Raw genomic sequence first — 24566 nt, 5'->3', positions numbered from 1 at the left:
AACAAGAGGTCGTCTCCACATCAAATAATCCACTTACTCAAGAACAAAATCTGTTTACTAAGAAACTGGGCTATGAATAAAGCTTAATAAACTTATCTATAGATACAAATAAAGCATGGTGGAATAGTCATATTTCAGTCTTATGCTGCTCTAGGAGCTACATGTTTGCTATTCTATTTAAATCGTTACCGCTCTGCTAACCTAATCATGCAGTCTGACAAGTGTTTGCTATGTTGTACAGATCGATATTGCCGATGCTAGCTGCAAAATCATTAAAAATCTATACCGATCCAAGTAGCTATATGTTGAATTTGATAACTGGATTTGCCTGGTTTTATGCTGGAACTTAACTGACTGCTGTAGCCTGCAAGACAGCATTATAACAGTTATAAAACAGTTGAAAGAGAAAAGCCCACAATTGTGTAAGGTCAAACAATACAACTACAAAAGTAGACAAAGAAAAAGGAGAAAGGCAGACAGTAAAACTTGCAGACACACGCACGCACGCACACACACATTATTATGAACCAGAAACTATTATGTAACCAACACTATAGACATTTGGCAAAAAAAGATGACAAACTCCCAACTCAATCGGTTATTAACAAATTACGGTTGACAAATCAGAACAAAACATGAGCACTGACAAGTGACAGCTTATGACAGGTGCTTCGTATTCAATGTACAGAGCTTATACTTAAAAACCTCATTTTACACCATGAATTGTGCTACACAAAAAGTTATAAAGGGCAGAGACTAAAATCCAAACAGGCTTTTGCAGCAAAAGGGAAAATGATTATCATTATAGCTAATATAACTTGCTGTATAGAACTGCAGTAGCAGCTAAAGTATATCTCGGCATATGCTGATTTCATTAGCAAAATAAATTCAAGGGCTTTTCTTGTAGATTAGTTCAAATAAATGCTTTTGTGATAAGGTAAGAAAAACACTATTAAGGAAAGAGATATCCTGCTGCTAGCCGTGATAAGTTGGAGCTATGCTGACAGGAAAACAACATAAACCAAGACAGTAGAGGTATTTTTCACGGCACATTCTGAGTTAGCCAGTTGTATGACAAAAGTCAACCTCGTGTTTGTAAGAAGATGTACACATTTCACATGAGAGATAACAATCTTTACAATTTTTATCAAGCGTTTTTAAAGTCCTGCTATCAAGCATAATCCAACAATGATTTATGTGTTGAGCATTACACCAGGTATTCATTCTATAGAGCTTGTATAGTTCTAGTATTAAATATATTAGGCCTATGTAAATTTTTTACTAAATTATGTATTGTGTATAAATATATTATTTGATGTCTTTTATTAAGTATTTTAATTACTGTTTGTCATGGCTACCAAAACACACAATTAGCAATAGATGCTCAAAGCTATCGCAATTTGTAAAAAATGTAGGAATGACATGAAATGACATAATGTACAGTGTTTCTGCATCAATAACAGTTAATTGTGAAAAATAAATGCATTGCTCATTATTGGAGGGAATCAAATGCAGTTGTCTAAATAGATGGCTGCAATTGCATACTTAGGATCTGTAAAATTCTGAAAGACCTCCGACTGCTTTATAAAAAAATTAATCACAAAAATATCAAAACAGTAGCTATCAATCCACAGTGATTGCTGAAAAATAACTCGGGTAATTTGAGCATTGCCACCACGCCTAGCCTCTAATCATTAAATCAAGTGTAAAAAGCATTAATTTTGTGTTGAGGCTGCAAATACTACTGTCTGGCCACATGCACTGAAATTAATAGCAGATCAACAACGAAAAATTGTTTTGGACCTGTGCCAGTTATTATTTACTAATCAATTGCGTGTTTAGTGAGATAATATTAACAGTTGTTTGTTAGTTAACTCATTCTGTGGAGTCAAATTTTAATGAGTCCATGCTCATTATTTTATTCAATAATAAAAAGCTGGTCCGCTTTCTTTTATGGTTTATGTTATTGGTATTGGCATTACTAAAAGAGAATGACAAGGTGCAGCAGGGTTTAGGTATTTGATCCAGACGAGATAACTCTATGGAACAAGCTGGTTTGCCTCAGTCTTAATGAATCGTTCTATGTGACATGTCTATCAAACAGAAATCTAATAAACTACTCAGTTCATTTGAGATTTACGTGCATGATGTGGCTTAGCTCTATGTACCGTAATTATGCATGATTGTTGCAGTAGTAGTTGTCCTATCAATGCCCCTTTTGAATAAGCCTTCATGAGTCATATTAAAATGCTAGCTTTTTCAATCGCACACTCCCTATAAATTTAAGCTAATTAGCAAATACTGGCATACTGGGCATGAGTCAGTTATGTGAATTTGTTGTGTTGTCTTTACATCAATGGTTGACTCATGGCTATATCATTGGTCTAGTCAACTACTACTTTGGTAAATAAGTTTATCACAATGATAATGTATCTTTTATTTTTATCTTGTGTCGTCTTAGCATCTGGCTAGTTGAAAACATAGCTAGTAATTGAGTTCATCGCTGAAATCTCTGTTTTTTGTTCGAAGTAAATAACTAGGAATGAGGGGTAAACAAGGAGTTGTTTCCTCTTATTTTATCTTTTTGCAAGAGTGTGGCCAGATTTTGAGGAAGAGTCTCACGAGTCAAAAATGCATATACAGTGTCATGAGACTGTCGTAAAAAACTAACTGCATGTATCTTAAGCTCTCATGCTAAATCTTATGAACAGTAATATTATTTAGCCAATCTTTGTTATGAGCTAGTCTTTGATTAGTTAGCTGAAGTAGTGGCATGTCTTGCTGTAATGTTAAAGGTTGACTTGCAACAAAAATCACATTACAGTTATTTGATATCAAAAGATTCACCATGTCTTACTCTGTTGTGTTGTAAGTGCAAAATATGTGGAAAGGTGACTACAAGCTCTTAAAAGCTCAAAAACGAACAGAAAATCGCAGCCACACGAAACCGCCGTAGTTTGGATTCTCTTTCCAAAACGGTTCAAATTTGACGTAGTTGTGAGAGATGGTTTCTGTTTACACTTTCATGCAACCTTATTCATCGAAATATTTTCGCAAATATATTTCACGCATTCAATAAAACCATGTCTATTGTTCTTACGTGTCTGTTTTATCGTCATTGTAATGCTGTCACTTTTAGCAGTGATATCCCATAACCTACCGTAAAAATTCGTTTAATTTTTTAGTCTTATCTTGAAGGAGTACATATCATTGTCTGATAATCATGACGAGCCTGTTGGTCACTTGTGATAATCGAAAAGTGATGTAGAAATTTTTTGCGAAGTAGTGGGTCACATGATCAGATTACAACTTGCCGATTAGACCAAACCGGAACAAAACTGTAAAGTAGCGAGCATCTATATTTGATACAGAGTCTTTGGTAAAACCCGAAGTGTTTGTCATAAACTAGTGCTACGATAAGTTTTATATTGTGCTTTTTATTGGCCTTTCAATTCACGTGAGAACATCACGTGACAAGACAAAAGCCAAATTTCATGGCTATGTCATAGAAATAAAGAGATTCCAATCTATGGTGGCTTTTCGTTTTTGAGCTTTTAAGAGCTTGTAATCACATTTCCACATATTTGGCACCTACAACACAACAGAGTAAGACATGGTGAATCTTTTGATACCAAATAACTGTAATGTGAATTTTATTGCAAGTCAACCTTTAAGCTGCTTTTGGTTGATTAGTAGGAGTGTTGGTTTGTTTTGCTTTATAGTTAATGATTGTTTTAAACATTCCACAACTGTCTAATTTCAAGCATGCATAAACCCTTTGAGCTAGCCTAGGAATTTCCTACATATAACTACGGTAAGTAAAATTCTTAATCAATGTCAATGAATTAGGAAAGATAACTCCAAAATTATTTCCTTGGGTTTGTTATATTTAAATTAAAGTAACAATTGGTTGTATGAAGCATATGTGTATTTACAAATCTGAACCTACAATATAACTTTGGTTTTATTGTCAGCCCATTAAAGAAGATAATTCAAAATTTAACCCCTTGGGTATTATTTTGTAATAAGATAGGGTGGTATAAGATTACTATGCTTATACAACAAGGCTAAAACAGTTTGATGACTTGTGAACACTTGCTAAGCTATTAAAGTTATAATCTCAAAAATAGGTTGGTGTATTTCACCCAAATGCTGTAGAGTTATACAAAGTCTGTAATCTTAGCAACAAAGTTGTCGGTGTGGTTTGGGTACTGCACCATTTTAACCTATCAGGAAAGTATTCCATAAACAATTTTCATGTAGCAGATAGATAGATATGATGATGGGAGACTAAATAACTCACAAGGAAAGATAAATGCATAAATAAGTTTTTGTATAGCGATCTGATAAGGGACATGTGATCAAACGCCCTAGCTGGTAATACATGTAGCTAGGGCTCTAGTTAAAGCAGTATTAGAGTATTGCGCGGTAAAGCGGTATTATTACGGCAAAGCAGTATTATCCAAAAGCTGGTATAACAATAAGAATTTGTGATTAAAAGGCATAACTCTATTAAATGAGTCCTTGACCCGCATATTGATAAATAGACTAATGGGAAATCAAAAAGCCCTGGTCAAAGGCTTGCCATAAGAACAGACTATTGACTGAAACATCTCATATATTTAAACTGTCATCCAGCTGACAGCCATCATCAATTAAATCGCATCAGTTCAGACTATTAAAAATGCTTTAGAAGTTGAGGCAGTAGAAGCGTTGCCATCAACCACATATATTTAAGTCAACGACTAGAAAGTCTGACTCAATAAAAACTTTTTCATTTTTTCGCAACTATAAATCATCAACACACCTAATTATCTTTTTTAAAGATACACGCCGATGCTCTCAGGCTATTGTGTAGATGAGCTAAACTGTTGGCTTTAAAACAATCTGTGGATTTGTGCTAATTTAGTAAAAATATCACTGATAAAAAAGTCCTTCCTAAAGCTGTTTAATTGCTGGCTTAACTAGTTGCACTGCCACACGGCTTAATGACAATATATATATAAGTAACCACATACCTAGTTTACCCCCTGTACCAGGTCTACCCACTGTACCAGGTCTACCAACTGCACCAGGTCTACCCACTGTAGCAGGTCTACCGCCTGTACCAGGTCTAATCCATGTACCAAGTCTAATCCCTGTACCAGGTTTACCCACTATACCGGGTCTACCCACTGTACCAGATCTACCCATAGCACCAGGTCTATTCACTGTACCAGGTCTACCGACTGTACCAGATCTACCCATAGCACCAGGTCTATTCACTGTACCAGGTCTATCCACTGTACCAGGTCTACTCACTGTACTAGGTCTACCGACTGTACCAGGTCTACCCACTGTACCAGATCTACCTACTGTACCAGGTCTACTCCCTGTGCCAGGTCTACACACTGCACCAAGTCTACCCACTGTACCAGGTCTACCCGCTGTACCAGGTCTACCCATAGCACCACGATTACTCACTGCATCCTTAATACATTCACATAACTTTCACCTTGAATTTCATAAAGCCTTTTTATCTTTCTAAATCAAGTACAAATACTTCATTGATAACCCATTAGAGACACAAAATGCTGAAATACATTAACTAATTTCCAACTATAGAGCAGAGTACAAATTAACATAAATGTCAAACTGATAAGAAAGGCCATCGCTTATTCTGTTAGCTGGCAGAATGCCAAACATGCCCAGTGCTCAATGATCCGTAACCATAGAGACAAAATTTGACTCCCTTTCATTACATTCACTGCACTAACCACACAGATTATGCATTCACTTGTTTGAAACCTGAGCTACTAAGAGGTCGAACAAGTTAACGACTTCAGGCGTTACCCTGTAATTCACCTTCACAAAGGGGATTAGTCGCTAGCTTTCAACGTCGTTTTTACAACTGTAGAACCTTTAGGGGTTGTTGTAACGGAGGGTGTGAGTCGAGTGTAGTAACTAACAGTTCTGCTTACTTCAGCTGGAAAAATGGAGGGTAAGTTTAAATAGCTTTGAGTTGGCTCTTACAAGATTTTTAGCGGTAATGATATGGACTGAACTATCTTTCAAGTTTGTAAATATGTCAGTTAGTTCTGTACGCTAACACAATCGAAGAGCCTGTAACTATGGTGAGCTCACCAGAATACTTCAACACTGATATTTTTCATTGAGTGTGTCAAGTTTTGACAACTCACTATTGGCATTCATATTGTAGTGATTTATGCAACAAAGGTATTTGAATGATATAATCATTTCCGTAATAAATTTTCAATGTCAATGTGACCAACCTGAGGGTTGATGATGGTGGCTTTATGATTTCAAGCGCTTTACAGACCTTTTAGAAACCTTCTAGAATCTAGAACCTTCTAGAACACAGTTTCTCACTTAAAAAAGGTAAAAAGTATTGCTTATATACTTTTAGCAGTTTTTTAACAGTTTCCATTTTTGCTTAAACTGCTATGTTTAAAACTCGGCAAAACAGTCTACCTAAACAAAAGTTGATGTTTTTAGTTTCAGCAAATATCTATATTTCAGACAATTTTTACCAGTAAGATCAAAATCTGATTTATCAAATTTCTAAGTTATCTGGAGCACATTGATTGGTAGGCCTAATTATCTGCTGCCTTCTTTTTCCAAACTCAAAGAGTTTTGTCTTCGTACTTCATACATACTTTTGTCTATAGAATGTGATTAACTTCCTCAGCATCACCTATTAACTTAGGATAGGTTTTATTGACCGAGAAGATATATGTACATGTAACTTGAATACTAATCCAGGGGCATCACTCTTATATTCAAGGTCGTTACTACTCATGGACATCAGTGTTTGTATAGTGACAATGTAAAGGCAATGTCAATGACAGAGGCATGGAAAAAGCATGCAAAACTCATTAATGCATTAACTCACCAACCGCATAGCGCTGGCGTTTGAGCATGGTCAAAAACCAAAAACCCGTATGGTGTGGATTTAGTAGATTCTGTAGTTGATTATTATTATTAGCCTATAAAGTTCTTAGATCTGAGCTCATTCAGCAACACATTTGTTGTGCCTGATTTTTATGGTATCAGCTAATGTAAAATTTTATGTTGACTAATTTGGTACCAAAACCTTTATCATAACCATTGTAGTTTAAAGGTTATGATAACTTAAATATGCCATTGTCATATATTAGATTTTACTGAATATGTAATTAGACCCTGGCAAAAAAATTAATTTGCTCGTGAAAGAGTTAAAATGTAAACTTTTACAATACTTTGGTTATGCATAGATGACAGCATTATTCGACAATTTTTTTGTGTCTGCGAATTACTAAAATTGTATATATCTGGATTGTTGCTTGCAATCTCTCGATCTTGGAGTATAATCTTTAGCAGAAGTTGTGTAAGATGAGAAACCTGTTGCCCTATTGACTCCTTTGGCTTGATTGTGTTTCTGTACCTGATGACAAGAAAAGCCTTGATAATTAAAAAGGTATTCAACGACAGTAAACTGGCTATTGGCAATAACATGGTTTGTCTACCTTTCTAGGCTGACAGGCTCTTTTTATAGCCATTTTCAACTCTCTCTGGTTTCTGTTAACTTTGACCAAGTAGCGTTCTGGTGGGTGAAAGTAAACAAAATACTTTGATCTGGAGTTATGTATGACTGAGGGTTGGACAAACATGTTCATTTGTTTAGTTTACTAAAAATTATTCAATAAAGTTGCTTTAGAAATTTATCGCAGCCAATTTAAAAAGAAAATTATGCCTACACTGGTAGTATAGGTCTAAAAACTGCCAACTTACACATGGTGTTTCACTTTATAAACTAAATTACAGCAAAAGAAGGTAGACAAAGCTGCAATTTTTTTATAATTTATCGCATTGCATTAATATAGATTCTAGCAATTAATTTACCCTTTTGTTGTAGTCACTATTACCCTGTGCACAAATTAAAAATAATTTGGAGTTGTCATCTTTGATCTGTAAAATCAAGCGCAGCGCAATGGCCCCGCCTCCCGCGTGACTGACATCTATCAATAGGTCTGTAACGTGTTCCGCTCCAAATGCTAGTTCACGCGCATGTTCAAGGCAATTTTGTACCTGCTATATTGATTTATCGCCTACCAGGATGGTGTACTCAAAGGAAGTAGTAAAACTAGTATTTGCGTCTAAATAATGGTTTCACGCTGAATAGTTCGACGCTACTCTGTTTTATGACAAATTATGTTAACCTTTATTTTACTCGAGGTAAGTGACCGATATCTGATACCTCTGTTATGCGGTATACTGCAAAGGAAATCGTAGGCCCTTATTTGGAAGGTTTTTGGAATAGTTTTTTTTATTGTTGGCCCATCTTACCGTTTTTGCACGTTATCGCCAGCATTTTTTATGAACATGTGTTGTTACTTACAGTTTTTTTTGATATTCATAAATTTATAATTTTTTTCAAGTTTTCATGACTCACACTAGTCTCTAGCCCTTATGCTTTTAAAAGTTCCAAAACACAACTACGCGTTGGGTGTTTTTAGCAGCCAAGACAAAATCACAGCTTTGCTAAAAGCTGGTATTTCTGCTATTATTTTTATGGTAATAAAACTGATCAGAATGTTTCAATTTTCAAGCTCTTTCTATCGCCTAGGCAACTTTCTACACTAGAATAAATAACCAATGTTTAATAAGCGTGTGAGAGTATTCTTCTCTTTTTTGATAGCAGTCTTACACTGCATACTAAGTAGTCAAACAACTTTATTTCGAATCGTGAAATAGGGTTGTTAGCTCTTTTATGTTTTAAAAACAACTTTGGAAGTTAAAAAGTTATCTTGCTTCTTAGTTTTTTTGTTGCACAGGGTAATGTTTTAGAGCACTGATGTAGGCTACAGCAAGGGGCATAATCCGGTGTTTAGTGCTATATTTCAGGTTGTTGAGGCATACCCATTTTTCTTTCCTATGTACTCAGACCATTTATCTTAGTAAGTCTCACTGTTCAAATGAATTGGTTTTGTTGTATTACTTTCGCGGTTCGCCGGATTACTTTCAATAATCCTTTGTAGTTTTTGTCAGTCTTGAAAAGAATTATCACTGTACATACATATAGTTTTTGTAAGCTTTCAATAAGGAACAAATCTCCTCAGCTCTAACAGAATTTACCATGAAGAAATCTGTGATTCCAAATTGCTCTGAATAAATAAGAACATTCTCACAATAGGCCGATATATTCAAAAAGTTTAGGCCAAGCACATTAATCTATATAGCCTTAATTTAATTGTCATTAGATCTGCTTTATGTCAGCATCCCAAACAAATCGTATGATAAGGAATTATTACTACTCCAAATGGCATAAGCACAAATAATAAGCAGTCATATTCTGTAAGCTGGCCATCTGCCCTCTTCCTCAAGCTTTTGTTTTGCCATTTTCATGTCTAGGCGAGCCTAACCTGTCAAGTTAATTTTATGCGATTACCAACCAGTGTTAGTATGTTGCTGAATGAGAGTGATTGATGAGCCTACTGCTGGCCGCTTGGGGAGTGTGAACGTTTAGTACATGACTAATTTACTAACTGGACATGTTGGAATGCCTGGCATGACTTGCCGATAAGGAAACCTGCCCATGCTGATTCATGGCTGAATAGGTTGAGGGTATGGTGAAAATTTTAAGTTGATTCTCGAGATGTCATTGAACTGGCAGGTTGGTGACAGTGAATACTCATCATCATCAGTTGATTATAACATAACAGGCTCGAGAGTTGGCTGTAAGCTGATACTTTGGCAAGATCAGTATTGCTCTAAAATAGGTACAATGTATTTCCAAATTGCTGCTATTGTTTTCATTTTGATTCTCACTCAATTGTAGGCGATATTGTCACCTGTTGGAGGCTAGTAATGTCAAGGATTTCATATTAGCTGAAATGATATGTGGTTGTTGATAGTTGTAGACCAAGTTCCCGTAGATGAGCCTGCTCTGCAGCTGTGTTGCTAAGAAGGGACGGCACACACCGAGCCTTATTACTGAAAATAACGTTATGTCTAGTAAACTAAGGCCACCAACAGCCAATTCTGGCAGTCGGTTTGGTTTCTCTTCAAAGCCTCGAAAACAGAGTGTCCCTGTCAGCACTCCACCGGCTGTTTTGGAACTAAGAAGAGTGTCTGATCATTCCACTCCAATTGCATCGGGTTCCTCGGAGTCTAGTCTAACTGGAGGGCTAACCTTGGATCCTTCTGCTTTGCTTCTAAAACGGTGTGATGACAGTTTAGGCGGATATGTACCTCGGAAAACAGTAACTGAAACGAAACCGCGTCCTATGTCTTCAATAGCTTCTCTGGGCCAAGCAAATCATACCCAAGAACATGACAGCGGTTTTAGTTCATTTGATGAATCAAAGTCGGCTGTTAAGCCGAAGTCAACACTGCGTTCTCTCTTCAGTCGGTCGTTTAACAGGGATAAGACATCAGCAGACAAAACACCAAGGCTAGGTCATTATGGCTCCAACAACACAATTAACAACTCAAAAAGTGATGGTAGTTTAGGCAATTCGCTTAAACCTCGTGGGTCTCTTGTAAGTACTGGCTCGTCGAGTAGCAATTTCTCTACAGACTCTCGAAGCAAGTCGGATTTAAAACGAGCTAGTCCTATTCCGTCTCGAGTTCAGAATGGCTCGCCCACTCCGCGATCAACACAATCTAATGGAAAAACTCCCTCTAAACCGGTTACAAAATCACTACAATCCAAACTGATGGCCAAGTCAGCATCTTCGCTACCAAAATCCACTAGCGCCGGTCTCACCAAGACCTCCCAAGCCAAAGCAAAACCTTCAAGACTGTCTTATGGGTCAAGCAAACAGATTGGCAGCGCTGTTACTGTAACTGCAAGCAGCACCAGTCAGGAAAAGTCGAAGTTAGAGACACTGAACAATTATAACACTGCGAATACACATAGTCAGAATGCTGCAGAAAATATTGATTCTACATGTTATAATGCAATCAGGGATGCTATTGCACCCGTAGCCAAGGGAGATACGGACTCTGAGAATTCCGGCAGCCCTGCTACCGAGTTCTCCACTCTCAATGGAGACAGCTTGATCTCTACTCGTCCATCACGTTCCATGTCTTCAGGTTTGAGGATTTTACATTTATTGTTAGCCTTACGAGCTCTGTTTTATCTGGTTCATCAACCATGAAATCAAGAATCAGAGTAATCAGGAAAATGATTTTTGATAGTCATCACATCTATCCACTAGGTTTTTTGTTATCAGTTCTCTTGTTTTTCTAAACATATTATCGAATGATAATTGTAGCAGTGCTGCCTGGAGCACCTGCCATGTCTGACGATAACGTCTTTCAAGGCATTATGGAAATTATTATAGTGTGTTTCAATAAGGCTGATATTATTATGACAGCGTGTAAGAGCCCATCTAGCAATTCAGTGCTGGATGAATTTTTGAGAAAGCTTAAAATTATTTCTGGCCTAGACCATGTTGTACCAAATTTTTGAGTGCGATCACTCCATGATAGACAATTTGATGGCTGAAGAGAGCTATTAGTTTAAGGAAAACTGTAATAGGTTTTCACCTTAAAATTAGCGCAACGTTTAATGATGCCAGATTTGAAACAAGAAGCCTATTCTAATGTTTTCCTTTCCTAGTATACTTCCTTTTAGAACAGAAAATATGATTTGCGTAATAAATAGCTTCATATTTGTCAAGAGAGGTGCTAACAGGCCATCAACCACATATATTTGAGTAAAATGACGCTAGTAAAATGACAATGATCCGGTGTTTCAGATAGGAAAAGATTGTTGTACAGAACTTTAATTCCTAGTATTTATGGTGAGAATATCTGTCGTCATGTCATTCGTCATGTCATTCGTCTTGTCATTCGTTTGGTTTGCTGTAAGATATTGCTAATTAGTGGCTCATGCAGGGTTAACAAGCGTTCAAAGGTGATCGTCATCCTGTCGTTCCTAACATTCTTGTCTTAGATAACTATTTACCTTGGCCAAGATGAGTTTACATACTTGTCGTCAAGTAGTCCAGACATTCCTCTTGTTTAATTGATCTCCTGCAGAGCCTTCTAGGCATCGGCATGCATCGTTTGTCTGTCAATATACAAACCTGCATTTGAGACCCGTCTCTTGATTGTACGGCAGCAACGTTTAACTGAGAAAGCATAAAGATTTTAAACTCGTCATTGTTCCTTGAATAATTTTTCATTAATTATATTTTTATTAATATTTTTATTTGTAATAAGAGTTTATAGAAGTATATCAGGTTGGCAGTCAAATGAGTTAGCCATTTTAATTGTTTGAGCGCTGTTAATTGATCTATTAAATTAGGATTTTTTTGGGGGCACTGGTGTAGCTTATCTGGATATTAATGGAAGATTGTCAGCTGCAGTGATGAAATGTTAGTTGTGAATTGCTGAGCTAGAATTATAACTTCGCCAATACCAGTTTGGGCAGTTTGTGATTTTGATTTGAAATATTATTTGTTATAATATTTGTCTACATTAGCGATGTGATGACAGCCGACTTAGAAGATTTAAGGAAATTAGAAAGAATATATCTACTATTCATTAAACTAAACGTTTGTCCTAACTTGTCAACACTGGAGTTGTCATGACCGAAAGCTTGTACTAACCCACCTGCTGCCTCTGTTAGCTAATGACAGCACTTGATTTGTCTGCTTCCGGAAGTCTGTTATCCTCTTTAATACGAGTTCGGTGCCCACCTGCAGGTTCTACAAACAGTGACAAGAGGAAACCAATGATAGAAATCAATCCAATCACAAAGGGAGCTGGTGCTACAACCGTTCCTGAGCAGGTTCGTTGTTATCTCTTTGTTTGCTTCCACTGAGACTTTGTCACCAATGGATGTTGATAAGCTGGCACTCATAATAAGTTGTCTTGGAAAGGAGGTGCAGTTGCCCATCAGTCTTGTTAATTCCGTGTAATTGATTGTCACCGGGTTCATCTCAGCATGCATATGCTCGATGTCTCTGTAATAGGTTGCTTTCTCCACTTCCATTAGAAACTAAATGCAGCTCTCTGAATTTTAGCGTGCCTTTGTATGACATCTGATCATCCTTGACTCTGTGATAGGAAATATTAAAAAGCAAGTTTTTCTATTGGAGTCGAGTTGGCTTTTATTGTTCATGGTTGGCTTCTCTTATTCATGAACATACAAAATAATATTGCTTTACTGTAAAGATATGTTGTGGTTAATCTGCTTCGTCCATAAAAAATCATTGCTACAAAGCTAGAGGTCAATGCCAAGGTGAAATTATTATTGAAATTATCAATGCAATGGCGGTTATGTCTATTGTTTTTAAGTGTAAACCCAAGGCTATGTCGTATATTAATGTTTGCTAGGTTATTGTCTCCAAATACACAAATTTTAATCTCTGAATATTATAAAAACCTTCTTGGCTAAGATCAAGTACAGGAACATTGAAAAGTTCCGAACATGAAACTTTCAGTACTGCACAGTACTGTAGATTTAACAGCCTGTATTGTCCCACACACATACTCCTAAGTTGCAATATTGTACAATATGCATATACAGTATACATGAGAGAGTAAACTATGATTATACATGCAATAGGGTACAGTATAAAATTAATAATAGTAATAATAAGAAATGAAAGTTACAGTACAACATACTGGTTGGAAACTCGAGCACAAACATTGCTTTCTGTTAAGTTCAGTACAGTATCACCTGATAGGAAAATGAACGAATAAGCAAAGAACTATATAGCAATAATGGTTGGGCTATATGGTAAAGCAAAGGACTGTATGGTAAAGCAATGGACTGTATTGCAAGGCCTGTTTAACTCCGCTAACTCTTCATATCTTGTATTCAGTATTCATCCTTGTATTATAGTGCTAGTGAGTGAACACATGCACAGATTGTCATAGAGTCGTTTAGTATGTTTAGTGGTATAGTGTAGTCGGACAACTCCAGAGAATCTTTAGACCCGATAGACAGCAGCATACAGGTTGCTAGATGCAGTCAGACCCGCTACTACTAAAGGTTGGATAAGGGAGTAACCATCATTTGGGCTACGGTGATCATACTACTTTGCTCGGCTTGCCTCTTTTGATTAATTTAATCTTGCTATTCATAAAATCTAGAACATTCCTTGCTATGAATTTTTTTGCACTGATAGATGGTAAACATCAAATTCCGACTTTTCCGGATGTTTTGGTTGTATGAGTCATCCTATGTGAAACTGCTGTAGCGTTTAACCACTTCCTTTGTAAGTCAGTGTGTATCACAGCAGTCTCGGTGTGAATTAGCTGTTATTATAGCAATACAATAACCTTATCAGGTTTTAAACCTCTGTAACTGTTAGTTTTGGCTGTATACGCTATCGTTTGACCTTGATGCAGGCAACTGGTGCGTATATTTCGGAGGGTGCTAAGGTATTGGTTGCTAAGGTTATTGGTGCTAAGTACAGCATTACAGTGTTTGCATTGGCTCATTGATTAAAGGGGAACTTACACAATATTTTAGTAGATTTCATCAGAAAGTATCGATATTTTTTTATTACTTGCGATTGTTTTTAATGTTTGAGGTGATCTGACTACCAGGATGTTTCAAGATTAAAATCGTCAACACTTGATTGCCATTCAAATGCACAGAACAACAATTCGGTGGACCCTCGCCATTCGGTAGTACTTCATTCCGGTGTTGGCATCGTAAGGCGAAAATTGTGGGTAGCAGGGTATAGAAACCTATAGTCAATATCTAATGCGAACATCTCCTGGTAAAAATTACCCAAGTTTTATATACATACTGTACATATTAACAATTAGTAGCAAAATAATATGTTAACCTTAGTAACTATATAATATATATATAATTATATATATATTATATATATAATATATATATATATATATATATAATTAGTAGTTATCTACAGTAACTTTAGTGTATTTAGTGGTTATGATTTGCAATAAAATGTAATGTTACGATGTATTATGTGCAGTACTTACCGTAGGGAGTTCTTACTTTTGAGGCAGACGTATAACATAAACGTTGAAATCAACACAAATGAATTTAGCTTACTAAACACACACACTTAAAGCTAAGTTTCAGCATGGGTCTTTAACTGTTTTACTGAACTTCAACATTTTTATTGCTAAAATTTTATTACTCATCTGTTTCCAGTTTCATTTTCACAATAACGAATAGCACGTAACTGAGTGAGATCATGCATCATATCTCTTTCATTTGTTGTTAGAGGGATTTCGGTGAATAGCATATCAGCATATTTGTTATTCCACTGTAATCGGCACACCGACTGCTTAATTTAAATTTTGAGAAAATGTTTTGTTGATTTCGAATAGTGAAAAATATTCCGTATGGAGATCGTAAAAAATCGCATCTACATCGTAAGGGAAAAAACTCGAATAACAGGGTCATCGTAACCAAGGGCGCACATTATGTGCAATATGACGTCGCTAGCTGTTATTGTTGCTATAGCTGATATTGGCTGTTGTGTTCAAGTTGCAGTGTTAACCATCTTTATTCTGTCGGTCTTTTTGCAATTATAGACCCCAAATTTTCACTTGCTTGAATCTGAAGGTTTTAACCCCATGACGTTGGTGAGATTTTAATTTTGATACATCCTGGCAGCCAGATCACCTCAAATGTCAAAAACAATATCGCAAAGGATGGAAATGTCGATACTTTTTGATAAAACTTAAAATTTTGTTCAAGACCATCTTTGAGGCTGTTAGTGGCAAGTATACTTTTTGTGTTTCAGAAAATTACCTAAGACAATAGAGTTACTATTTTAAGGTCTTTATCCGGGCTTATTACACTAAAAAGAAATGAAAGACGACCATAAATATGTGACCTTATTATTCGACATTCAGCCATGAATGCTCTGTATGTATTCAGTGGTCGCTAACAACCCAGCTCAAAGCCATTTGTCAAATCGCAACCAACGTAACCATCGCTGTAGCGGGAGTCTTATATTGCAGCTGTATTTCTTCCTTTAAACTGTATGATGCTCTTTGCGGCTTTGCTCTATGATGCTCTTAATTGGTATTTTTCCGACACAAAAGTTAATGTAGCGTCTAGAAACTTCTGTTACATTGTTGCCTTTTGCTAGACAGACCCGCCCATTTAGGGATTTTAGGGATACCAAGATTCCAGTTTATGGAAATTTTCCTTTTTGTTCTGCGTAGCATTAAACTTTTAATACCTTAATACCTTTTAATACTTTACTTTTAAACCTTCAATATATTTTTGCTTGTACAGGGAGACAAATCTGAGACTTCAGGGCCAGGTGGGAAAACTACGAGCCCAAATGGAAGGTTTGGAGTTATTGAGGAAGAGGTCCTCTATACTATGTCAACAGAACTAGCCGTGCTGAGGACAGAATTGACACGAGTACAACATCTACTATTGGGGGTGAGTTGGACAGTAGCACCAGGCGTAAACATCGTGCATTTGAGAATATTGTGTACTCAAATCTCGACCTATGATCATCTCAACATGCAAAATTTTCGACATTCGAGCAACTATTTGTTTCTAGATACAAAGTGATTTCCAGCAGATGACGTTCAAAGTTTTCTGAAATGTAGCAACTCGGTGAATCAGTACACATGTACGCAGTTCTCTTTCGCATTCTTTGGTTGTTGAGTAGTATTAAACAGTGCTACTCACCTTATGTTCTTAGTTTTAGAAGTTTCGCACCTGTTCCTCACGAGTTTATATAAGAAATCTTAAAGCTTCCTACTTTCACATTAGTTGGTGACAAGAATTGGTCCAAATCGTAAGAAGTCTCAATGTATTTCTAATACCACCATTATTTTTGAGGAATGTTTAAAAATCTAGAGATTCCGCAGGATCTAAGGAATACTATCTACTACTATTACTACTACTATTACTACTACTATTACTACTACTGCTACTGCCACTATTACTACTACTATTAGTACTATTACTACTACTATTGCTACTACTATTACTACTATTATTACTACTACTATTACTAGTACTATTACTGCTACTACCACTATTACTACTACTATTGCTACTACTATTACTAGTACTGTTACTGCTGCTATTATTACTACTACTACTACTACTACTGCCACTATTACTACTACTATTGCTACTACTACTATTACTACTACTATTGCTACTACTATTACTAGTACTATTACTGCTACTACCATTATTACTACTACTATTGCTACTACTATTACTAGTACTATTACTGCTGCTATTATTACTACTACTATTACTACTAATACTACTACTACTATTACTACTACTCATACTACTACTAATGCTACTACTATTACTACTACTAATACTACTACTATTACCACTACAATTACTACTACTATTACTACTACTACTATTAGTATTACTAATATATTACCATTACTGTTACAAATAGTAGCAGTAATATACTACTACTGCTACTATTAACTATCACTGCTAATTTACTTAGTACTAAAAATAATTTCTTAAAAATCACAATTTTTAGGAAAGATGAAAATGCAGTCTATCATTGGAGCACTGTTAAAACTCAATTAGTGTCAGTATGTATCCTTGATGATCAGCTGTCCTTGACCTTGATACTTAAACCTGCTCCTTGATGGTTGTAGGGCCCTATTCAGGTGAAGCATGTGTTCACATCGTGTGATTAAGGAAAGTCTTTAAACCTTTAGTTTCCAATTTTTAGGTCATCGGCATCAGCACCACTACTCCAAAACTAACTACATGTAACAAGAGTTGCTCGTCATTGTTTAAGGAATACTAGCTCATGTTCCTAGGAATACTAGCTCATGTTCCTGGGAATACTAGCTCATGTTCCTGGGAATACTAGCTCATGTTCCTGGGAATACTAGCTCATGTTCCTGGGAATACTAGCTCATGTTCCTGGGAATACTAGCTCATGTTCCTGGGAATACTAGCTCATGTTCCTGGGAATACTAGCTCATGTTCCTGGGAATACTAGCTCATGTTCCTGGGAATACTAGCTCATGTTCCTGGGAATACTAGCTCATGTTCCTGGGAATACTAGCTCATGTTCCTGGGAATACTAGCTCATGTTCCTGGGAATACTAGCTCATGTTCCTGGGAATACTAGCTCATGTTCCTAAATGTTTCAACTAATTACTATCTCTTTCTGACATGAAAACCTTAGCAGTATGGGCAGAGCATTTCGATAGTGTATGCTGGCAGGTGCCGATAGCATTAGTATGAGCGCAAGATTTGGCCTTGAATGACACACTCCGCCGAACATCTCTAGAGTAGCTTACATTTTAGAACTCTGCATGCACATTCATTGAAAGAGTAATATTATAAGAAAAGGTAGTGTCTTATCTGCCTTGACAATCATTTAGCTCTATTTAATTGAATTCAATTGAGAAATTCAGCTATCAGTTTGTGTACAATCTATCTAGATGTAAGGTTAAAATGCTATTAATTTATTGGTCAGCTGCCATAAACAATAACAAGTAATTCATTGCAGTTATTACAGTTGTTTCAAATGAACATAGCTCTATGGTACCTCTAAATGAACATAGCTCTATGGTATCTCTAAATGAACATAGCTCTATGGTACCTCTAAACTCTAAAATGTAGGCTGTTAAAAACAGTATTTATCAGCTCTGTTGAATTTTGGAGATGTTTTTCTATAAATGTAGCATATGCGCCTTGATTTTTATAATAGGCCCAAATTCTTTAACTATCTGGGAACAAAGACGCCTACATTTTGGTTATTACTAAAAATGTTTCTTATATTCACTATGTACAAATAATACTGCCGATAGGGTAAAGAATACGAGACGAATTGGTTATATCACCGATCCATGCATTACCTATAAGCTAAAACACAGTCATGGTAAATGCTGAATTGCATAGCTGGTGTCACAATGCTATGTCAAGGCAGTCATTGGAACTCCCTAGTAAATACTTATTTGTAAAACATTTCACCGGCTGCTTTTCCCATGATAAAAATAGTTGTAATTCAATAAATGACAGATTTAGATATACCTAGGCTGGTTCCGATGAACACAATGGAATTAAACCACGAGGAATGTACCATGTCTTTCAATGGCATCCAATTCCTTGCTAGTTTTATTTGGTCTATCATAAGTTTAGCATTTTTTCTAACCAGAAACAAATAATATCTCTCCAGCTAGACATCCCTGTGGTTCCTTACACCAACATTGGTACTCAGTTAGTACATCTAAAAAAAACAGCGAAGTATTTTGATTTCATCCAAGTTTTTCTTGTCCAAAGTATAGAATAATAGCCATAGGAGGATGAAGCCTAGGAAATAGAATAAGAAGCATAGGAGGCTAATTGGTAGCACCCTCTTGATGAAACTGGCATCATCGATCATTTTCAGGTTATCAATAATTGTAGATTGTTATAGCGATCACTTAGTTCTATGCAGCATCCATCTAGAGATATATTCAGGTATTCCCTAGTAGTAGTCTGATTACTAAGTCGGGGATCTTGACAGACATGAGTGGTATTTTTAATTGTTTACCTCCCATATTACTATTATGTCAAGCAGCTGACAGGATGTACTCAGCATAGCTGCTAGATTATGTAAATTTCCGGTAACAAAAGAGTCTACTTATAGTTGTATGATACAACTATAAGTCTCAGTGGGGTTCTATTTTATGCTATTTTATTTGCAGGGTTTTTTCTTTATTTAACTTGCCGCTTGACTAGCAAAACAAGCAACTTTTATGGGTTTCTTTGAGTGAAATATGCTTGTTTCATGAGTACATCACCTGGTCTAATTGCTTATCAGAACCATTTTAATTGGTTAAAAGCCTTTCTTATCTGATTATACTATAGTTATCTTTCCAATTATTGCAGCTTGTGGTTAGAATAGGCCTGTAATTGCAGATTTGTAGATCACCAGTTACAGTAGTCTTTATTTATCTTAATTTTAATTAGGGCGTGTATTTATTTTCTAGTCACAGGAACACGACGATAAGATGAGGGAAGAACTAGAGACGAAGAATGGTATTATAAATGACCTGCGGCATGAATTGGTAGGGAATTGATTTAAATGCATTTTTACTTGTCCTTAGTGATTTATCATGCGTTTTAGTTACACTGTTGAACTTGGATTAAATTCCTGAAGGAAAAACATTCCTTTGATCATGCCAGTAGCCAGTTGTATATCGAGACTAGCTGAATGCTTTGCGTTGCACATGTGATAGAGCAATTATCCAATGAATTCAGTAGTTAGTAAAAGCTAGTAACTTACTATAAGAGCTGTGTCCTTCATCTGACGCCAGTCTGCGATACTGTACGCGTAATTAACTCTAATGTAATCATTAACTTAAAATGTGCTAGTGTTTTCTCAAGCCATGCATAAGTATGTGCCCTATTATTTCATGGGATGGTGCGAAAATCGTAGTGTAGTGGGTTAGCTCGACGGTATGCAGTCATGAAAGTCTCCGAGTTTAAATCTAGGGAGAAGCCGATTTTCTATCACTAAAACTTCATCACTAAAGCTGGGCAGACTACAGTTATATACAGTTAATGCTCTCAATCCATAAAACTTAGAGATTCCAAGTTCAAATTCAGGGTGAAGTAGATTATTCATTGCTATGACTTGTCGCCAACAAATGACAGTTATAACACACTGAGATTTATATATGCGAGTATATCTAGATTTGTATAGCTGCTGTCTCACTGAGTAAATCACCTGTCTATCTGTAAGTTAGGGCTGATGTAAGCTGTTGACTAGCTGGATATTTCTGGGTGTAGGGTTAGTGGTCACACTGTCTTAAATGAAGCCTTCATGCTGACTGTCCGAAGACCCTCAATCTGTTTGTTTGGCTTCAGTTTGATTGATGGGTGTTTTTCTATGGATGCACTGTTATCAACTGTGTGGTTTTGAGCGGTTGAACTAGGCATAATTTAGTAGTCTAGAGCATGGCAGGATAGTAATAGTTTTCTTTAGGAACTCTAGTTAAGAGCCAATATTAAGGACCGGCTGCAAGCCGATGTTCTAATGTAACAGTATATGACGATGGCTCTCTTGTGTTATACTGTTGTTAGTCTGTTCATCTGAGCATGTGTGCCCGTATTTTCCTTGTTACGTCATACAATATCACTTTCTGTAATAATTCCTATGCGGATTGTGTTCCACTAACAGAGCTTCATATGCAAGCTCATTTTTAGTAATGATTTTTACTAGCTTTGCATGTAGTTCTTCCAGTGACAGTTTTGTCATTTCCAATAATGTTTTAGAATTTAAAATGTGTCTTCATATTCAGCCAATGAGATGTGTGAGTGCCAAAATATCAACATGCTGGTAGTAGCGTTGTTGCAATCGGAAGCGTGTCAGAACCAAATCTCAGTCTATACAGCCCGCTGATTTAAATGTATGAAATAGACAATGCATCACAATTTTAAAACTGTATCCAATGAACTACAAGCCTCTGCTCCTATATTGATCGACCGAATGAAAGCTAATTAATTCTATCTATTAAGCAAGAAGTTGGGCATCAGTTGTTTCTATAATATACAGACTCGCTATTCTAAGACTTCTAGAATGGTCTAAAGGCTGGTAATAAACTCTTAACAGATTAACAGGCTTAACAGGTAATAAACTTATAACATGTTTTAACACTATACTGATAGTATAAAACTGAAGAACATGTTTAAAACCACTTGCACAGCCTGCAACATTAAATTTCCAAAATTTTATTCTTTTTAAACCAGTTAAAACTAGATTTAATAAATCCTGGAATACTTCCCGACCGTGTTTTCAACATTTACCTTGAGTTTAATTTTTAGCTCGCAATAAACCATTCTTGAGTCTTTTAGGACTAGGTAAAATTACTTATTCTTACGGAAGTGTGAAGTAGTAAAATATTTTATGTTGTGGATGAGTTTTAGTCTGGGATAATATTATGTGTTCAATTCAAATTATTTCAAATTTGTATTGCCTTCGAATATGTGTCCAAGTACATTACATCCGATTGCAGTGACAGGCATGGTTCTAAATGACCCATCATATGCTTTTAAAAAGTTTTGCTGCGGTTTTGTTAGGTATTAGGATATGCTTTATGGCAATTCTTGGATACCAATTGATAGATTCGTAAAAATGTAGTGTACGGCCATTCCGAATCAATTGCGCTGATATATTAAGGGTCTCGTTTATTTTTGTATTTAGCTGGCAAGTCCATCGTTTTCGCTAAACGAATTAAATTGTGATTTCTTCACAGTTCTGCCTTTGCATCTGATGTAAGTGGAGGTGGATCTGATGTTGCTAGTTAGAAGGATATCCTTTGATATATATTGAATTATTAGTGAAATGTCATTCAGTACCCTCAACTGCACAGGATGTTATTTAAGCTCAGGCTAGTTGAGGGTGATAATTATTTATGCCTAGCTGATTTCCTGTCACGTACAACAGGTGCTATTTTATAAATTGATATAGTTTCCTCACATACCAGCATTTCCGTTGGTTAATTCATTAAAAATCTGTGTGAGGCAGTACGGCAGCTGCGGAGGTCTGCTGCTTATTTGATGAGGTCAGCCTTCCATTTTAGCCAATACTAGTCTATTTCGGTGTTAAAAATATGTAAATCATTGTATAGTATTCATAGAATTTATTGTAAGTTTGTAAATGAATTCTTGTGAGGTGCAGCGGATACAATTTGAATGTATAAGAAAGAAGTAATGCTAATATCAGATTCTCTGCATTTAGCTCTGACGACATTTAGCTCTGTGGATAAATTTGTGTTCTAGGCTGAATCATTTACACATATACTGTGTAAATCTTTACTGAGTGAATTATACTGTCAAAATTTTTACATTCAGTAGTTGATTTTATAGTTAATTGTACCCTGGAAGTCTTATGTAACGTGAAAAGTCGCAGGTGCGCCGATAAAGCTCTGAGAATAACTATGTACACATTTATTTGGCAATATCTAATGCAACCACCTGAAGGCTATGAAAGCCACAAGTTCGAATCCTACGTGATGCAGTATTTTTCAAAGCATAAAACCTTGACTTCAGATGGACAGGCACAGCACTTATTATAGTAAAGATTCCGTTATTTACAATTTTTTATGAAACCTAATGTGTGGTATTCATCAATATAATTACAAAGAAGCGTTACCATTTATTTTAAGTAGATATGTTTCTTCTACAGGCAAACTGTACATGTAGACAAACCAATGGATATAGCAGATTGCCAGATGAGGAAATTCTAGCTGCCGCTCGCTGATGAGCTATCCAGGAATGTTAGAGCTAAACACTAGTCAGCTTTGGTATGCACTTCTTAAGATGTCGAATTCAAATAATTTCGATCTTGTTTACAGCTAGGCTGCTATTGCTTATAGTCCAAGGTAAACAGTATTTAATTGGATAACTGTTTCATACAGTTAGAGGACATGAGAAAAATCATTACCACCAGCCTTTGGGCAATTGTGGCAGGAAGGTCAACACCGAAAAATGGTTTGTTTTGTGGCATGAAATCAGTTCCACGGTATTTGGTGAACTGGCAGTTAAATGAGACTTGAGAATATGAAGAAAAAAGTCATTACTGTCAGTTTTTAGATGGTTTAGCATTTTTATATAAAGATTAACACCAATTGTTTTGGAATAAAACTGTTTGTATTCAGATTTTACATAATCCTGTTAGGAGCAGACAACTCTTTGGACCATGTTTAGTTTCATGACAAATTGGCTAAGGAAGCGTATGGAAAACAAAACCTCAGTGTAATAAATCTGCTCCCACTCTGTATAACCTAGCTAGTTAAGCAATGACAAATCTTAAATTAACAGTAACTTATAGGGCTATTTGCATATTCATGACTTTCAAATAGACTATCTGCTATGGTACGCTAAGAAATACTGACAGATGTATTTTATTCACAAGAAATTGATATATAAAAGTTTTGATGTATTGCATTTCAAACAGAACTTTTGAGATGGTATATCGCTACTTGCTGACTCAGTTCCCTTCTATTTCAGCGAATATGAAGTTGAAATTGGAGACTGGTGACTCTGGTGCAACTATGAACGGTTTCATTCCCTCACCTGAATTTTACTCCGGCACTCTTAGTATTTTCTTTATATCTGTTGGTCACATAATGTTACATCCGTTCCATAAATACTCAGAGGATTTTTCTATAGCCCTTTCTTCCTGTTTGTCTGGTGCCAAATGTAACTGCGCGTTACATAAGTCCAGTCCAATCAGAGGTATTCTGTCCTGAGACTACTAGAGAGTTCTGTTACATGAACCACGGGCAGAATTACTGCACAAACTATCATTAAAAATATTTATCTTTTGCTTCAAAAGCTTTCTATAACTTGGATTCGGCTCTCCTGTCATACTTATGAATAGGTACTTAACAATATGCATAATCTATGATTCCATACAATGCCTTTATTTAATGTGTTATTTTATTTTCTTCTCTACAGTGCTGAGAATTTATTTTATTACTGTCTATTGGTTTATTGCCAGTCTGACATATTGTGCAACAGTTATACATAGACTAAAAGTTAAGTGGACTGGAGAAAGCTTGTGTAGATATAATATATTCAATATAATATATACTCATACAAATTCCTATTCAAGTCAATCTAT

The 24566-nt window shown here is 36.0% G+C and overlaps 2 protein-coding genes across 3 annotated transcripts; one reads left to right on the top strand and one right to left on the bottom strand.

The window, feature by feature from the left end:
• Positions 1-272: 272 nt before the first annotated feature.
• LOC137394307 (collagen alpha-1(I) chain-like) lies at positions 273-5445 on the bottom strand. Its single transcript, XM_068081026.1, has 2 exons — positions 5019-5445; positions 273-364 (listed from the first exon to the last, which is right to left on the bottom strand). The coding sequence occupies exons 1-2, from the start codon at positions 5443-5445 to the stop codon at positions 273-275; spliced, it is 519 nt and encodes a 172-aa protein (XP_067937127.1).
• Positions 5446-5806: 361 nt separating this feature from the next.
• LOC137393398 (serine-rich adhesin for platelets-like) lies at positions 5807-24551 on the top strand. 2 transcript variants are annotated; one of them, XM_068079936.1, is made up of 7 exons: positions 5807-5980; positions 9894-11076; positions 12696-12781; positions 16232-16384; positions 19927-20004; positions 23127-23244; positions 23951-24551. In XM_068079936.1, the coding sequence occupies exons 2-6, from the start codon at positions 9915-9917 to the stop codon at positions 23199-23201; spliced, it is 1554 nt and encodes a 517-aa protein (XP_067936037.1). In that variant the 5' UTR covers positions 5807-5980; positions 9894-9914; the 3' UTR covers positions 23202-23244; positions 23951-24551. The 2 variants fall into 2 exon arrangements, with proteins under 2 accessions (XP_067936037.1, XP_067936036.1); XM_068079935.1 differs by lacking the exon at positions 5807-5980 and adding an exon at positions 8072-8214.
• The last annotated feature ends 15 nt before the right edge of the window (positions 24552-24566 follow it).

This window comes from Watersipora subatra, chromosome 4, assembly GCF_963576615.1.
Source record: "Watersipora subatra chromosome 4, tzWatSuba1.1, whole genome shotgun sequence".
NCBI lineage: Eukaryota > Metazoa > Bryozoa > Gymnolaemata > Cheilostomatida > Watersiporidae > Watersipora > Watersipora subatra.
The sequence above is the reverse complement of the archived record's forward strand: the minus strand, read 5'-3'. Positions and strand labels throughout refer to the sequence as shown.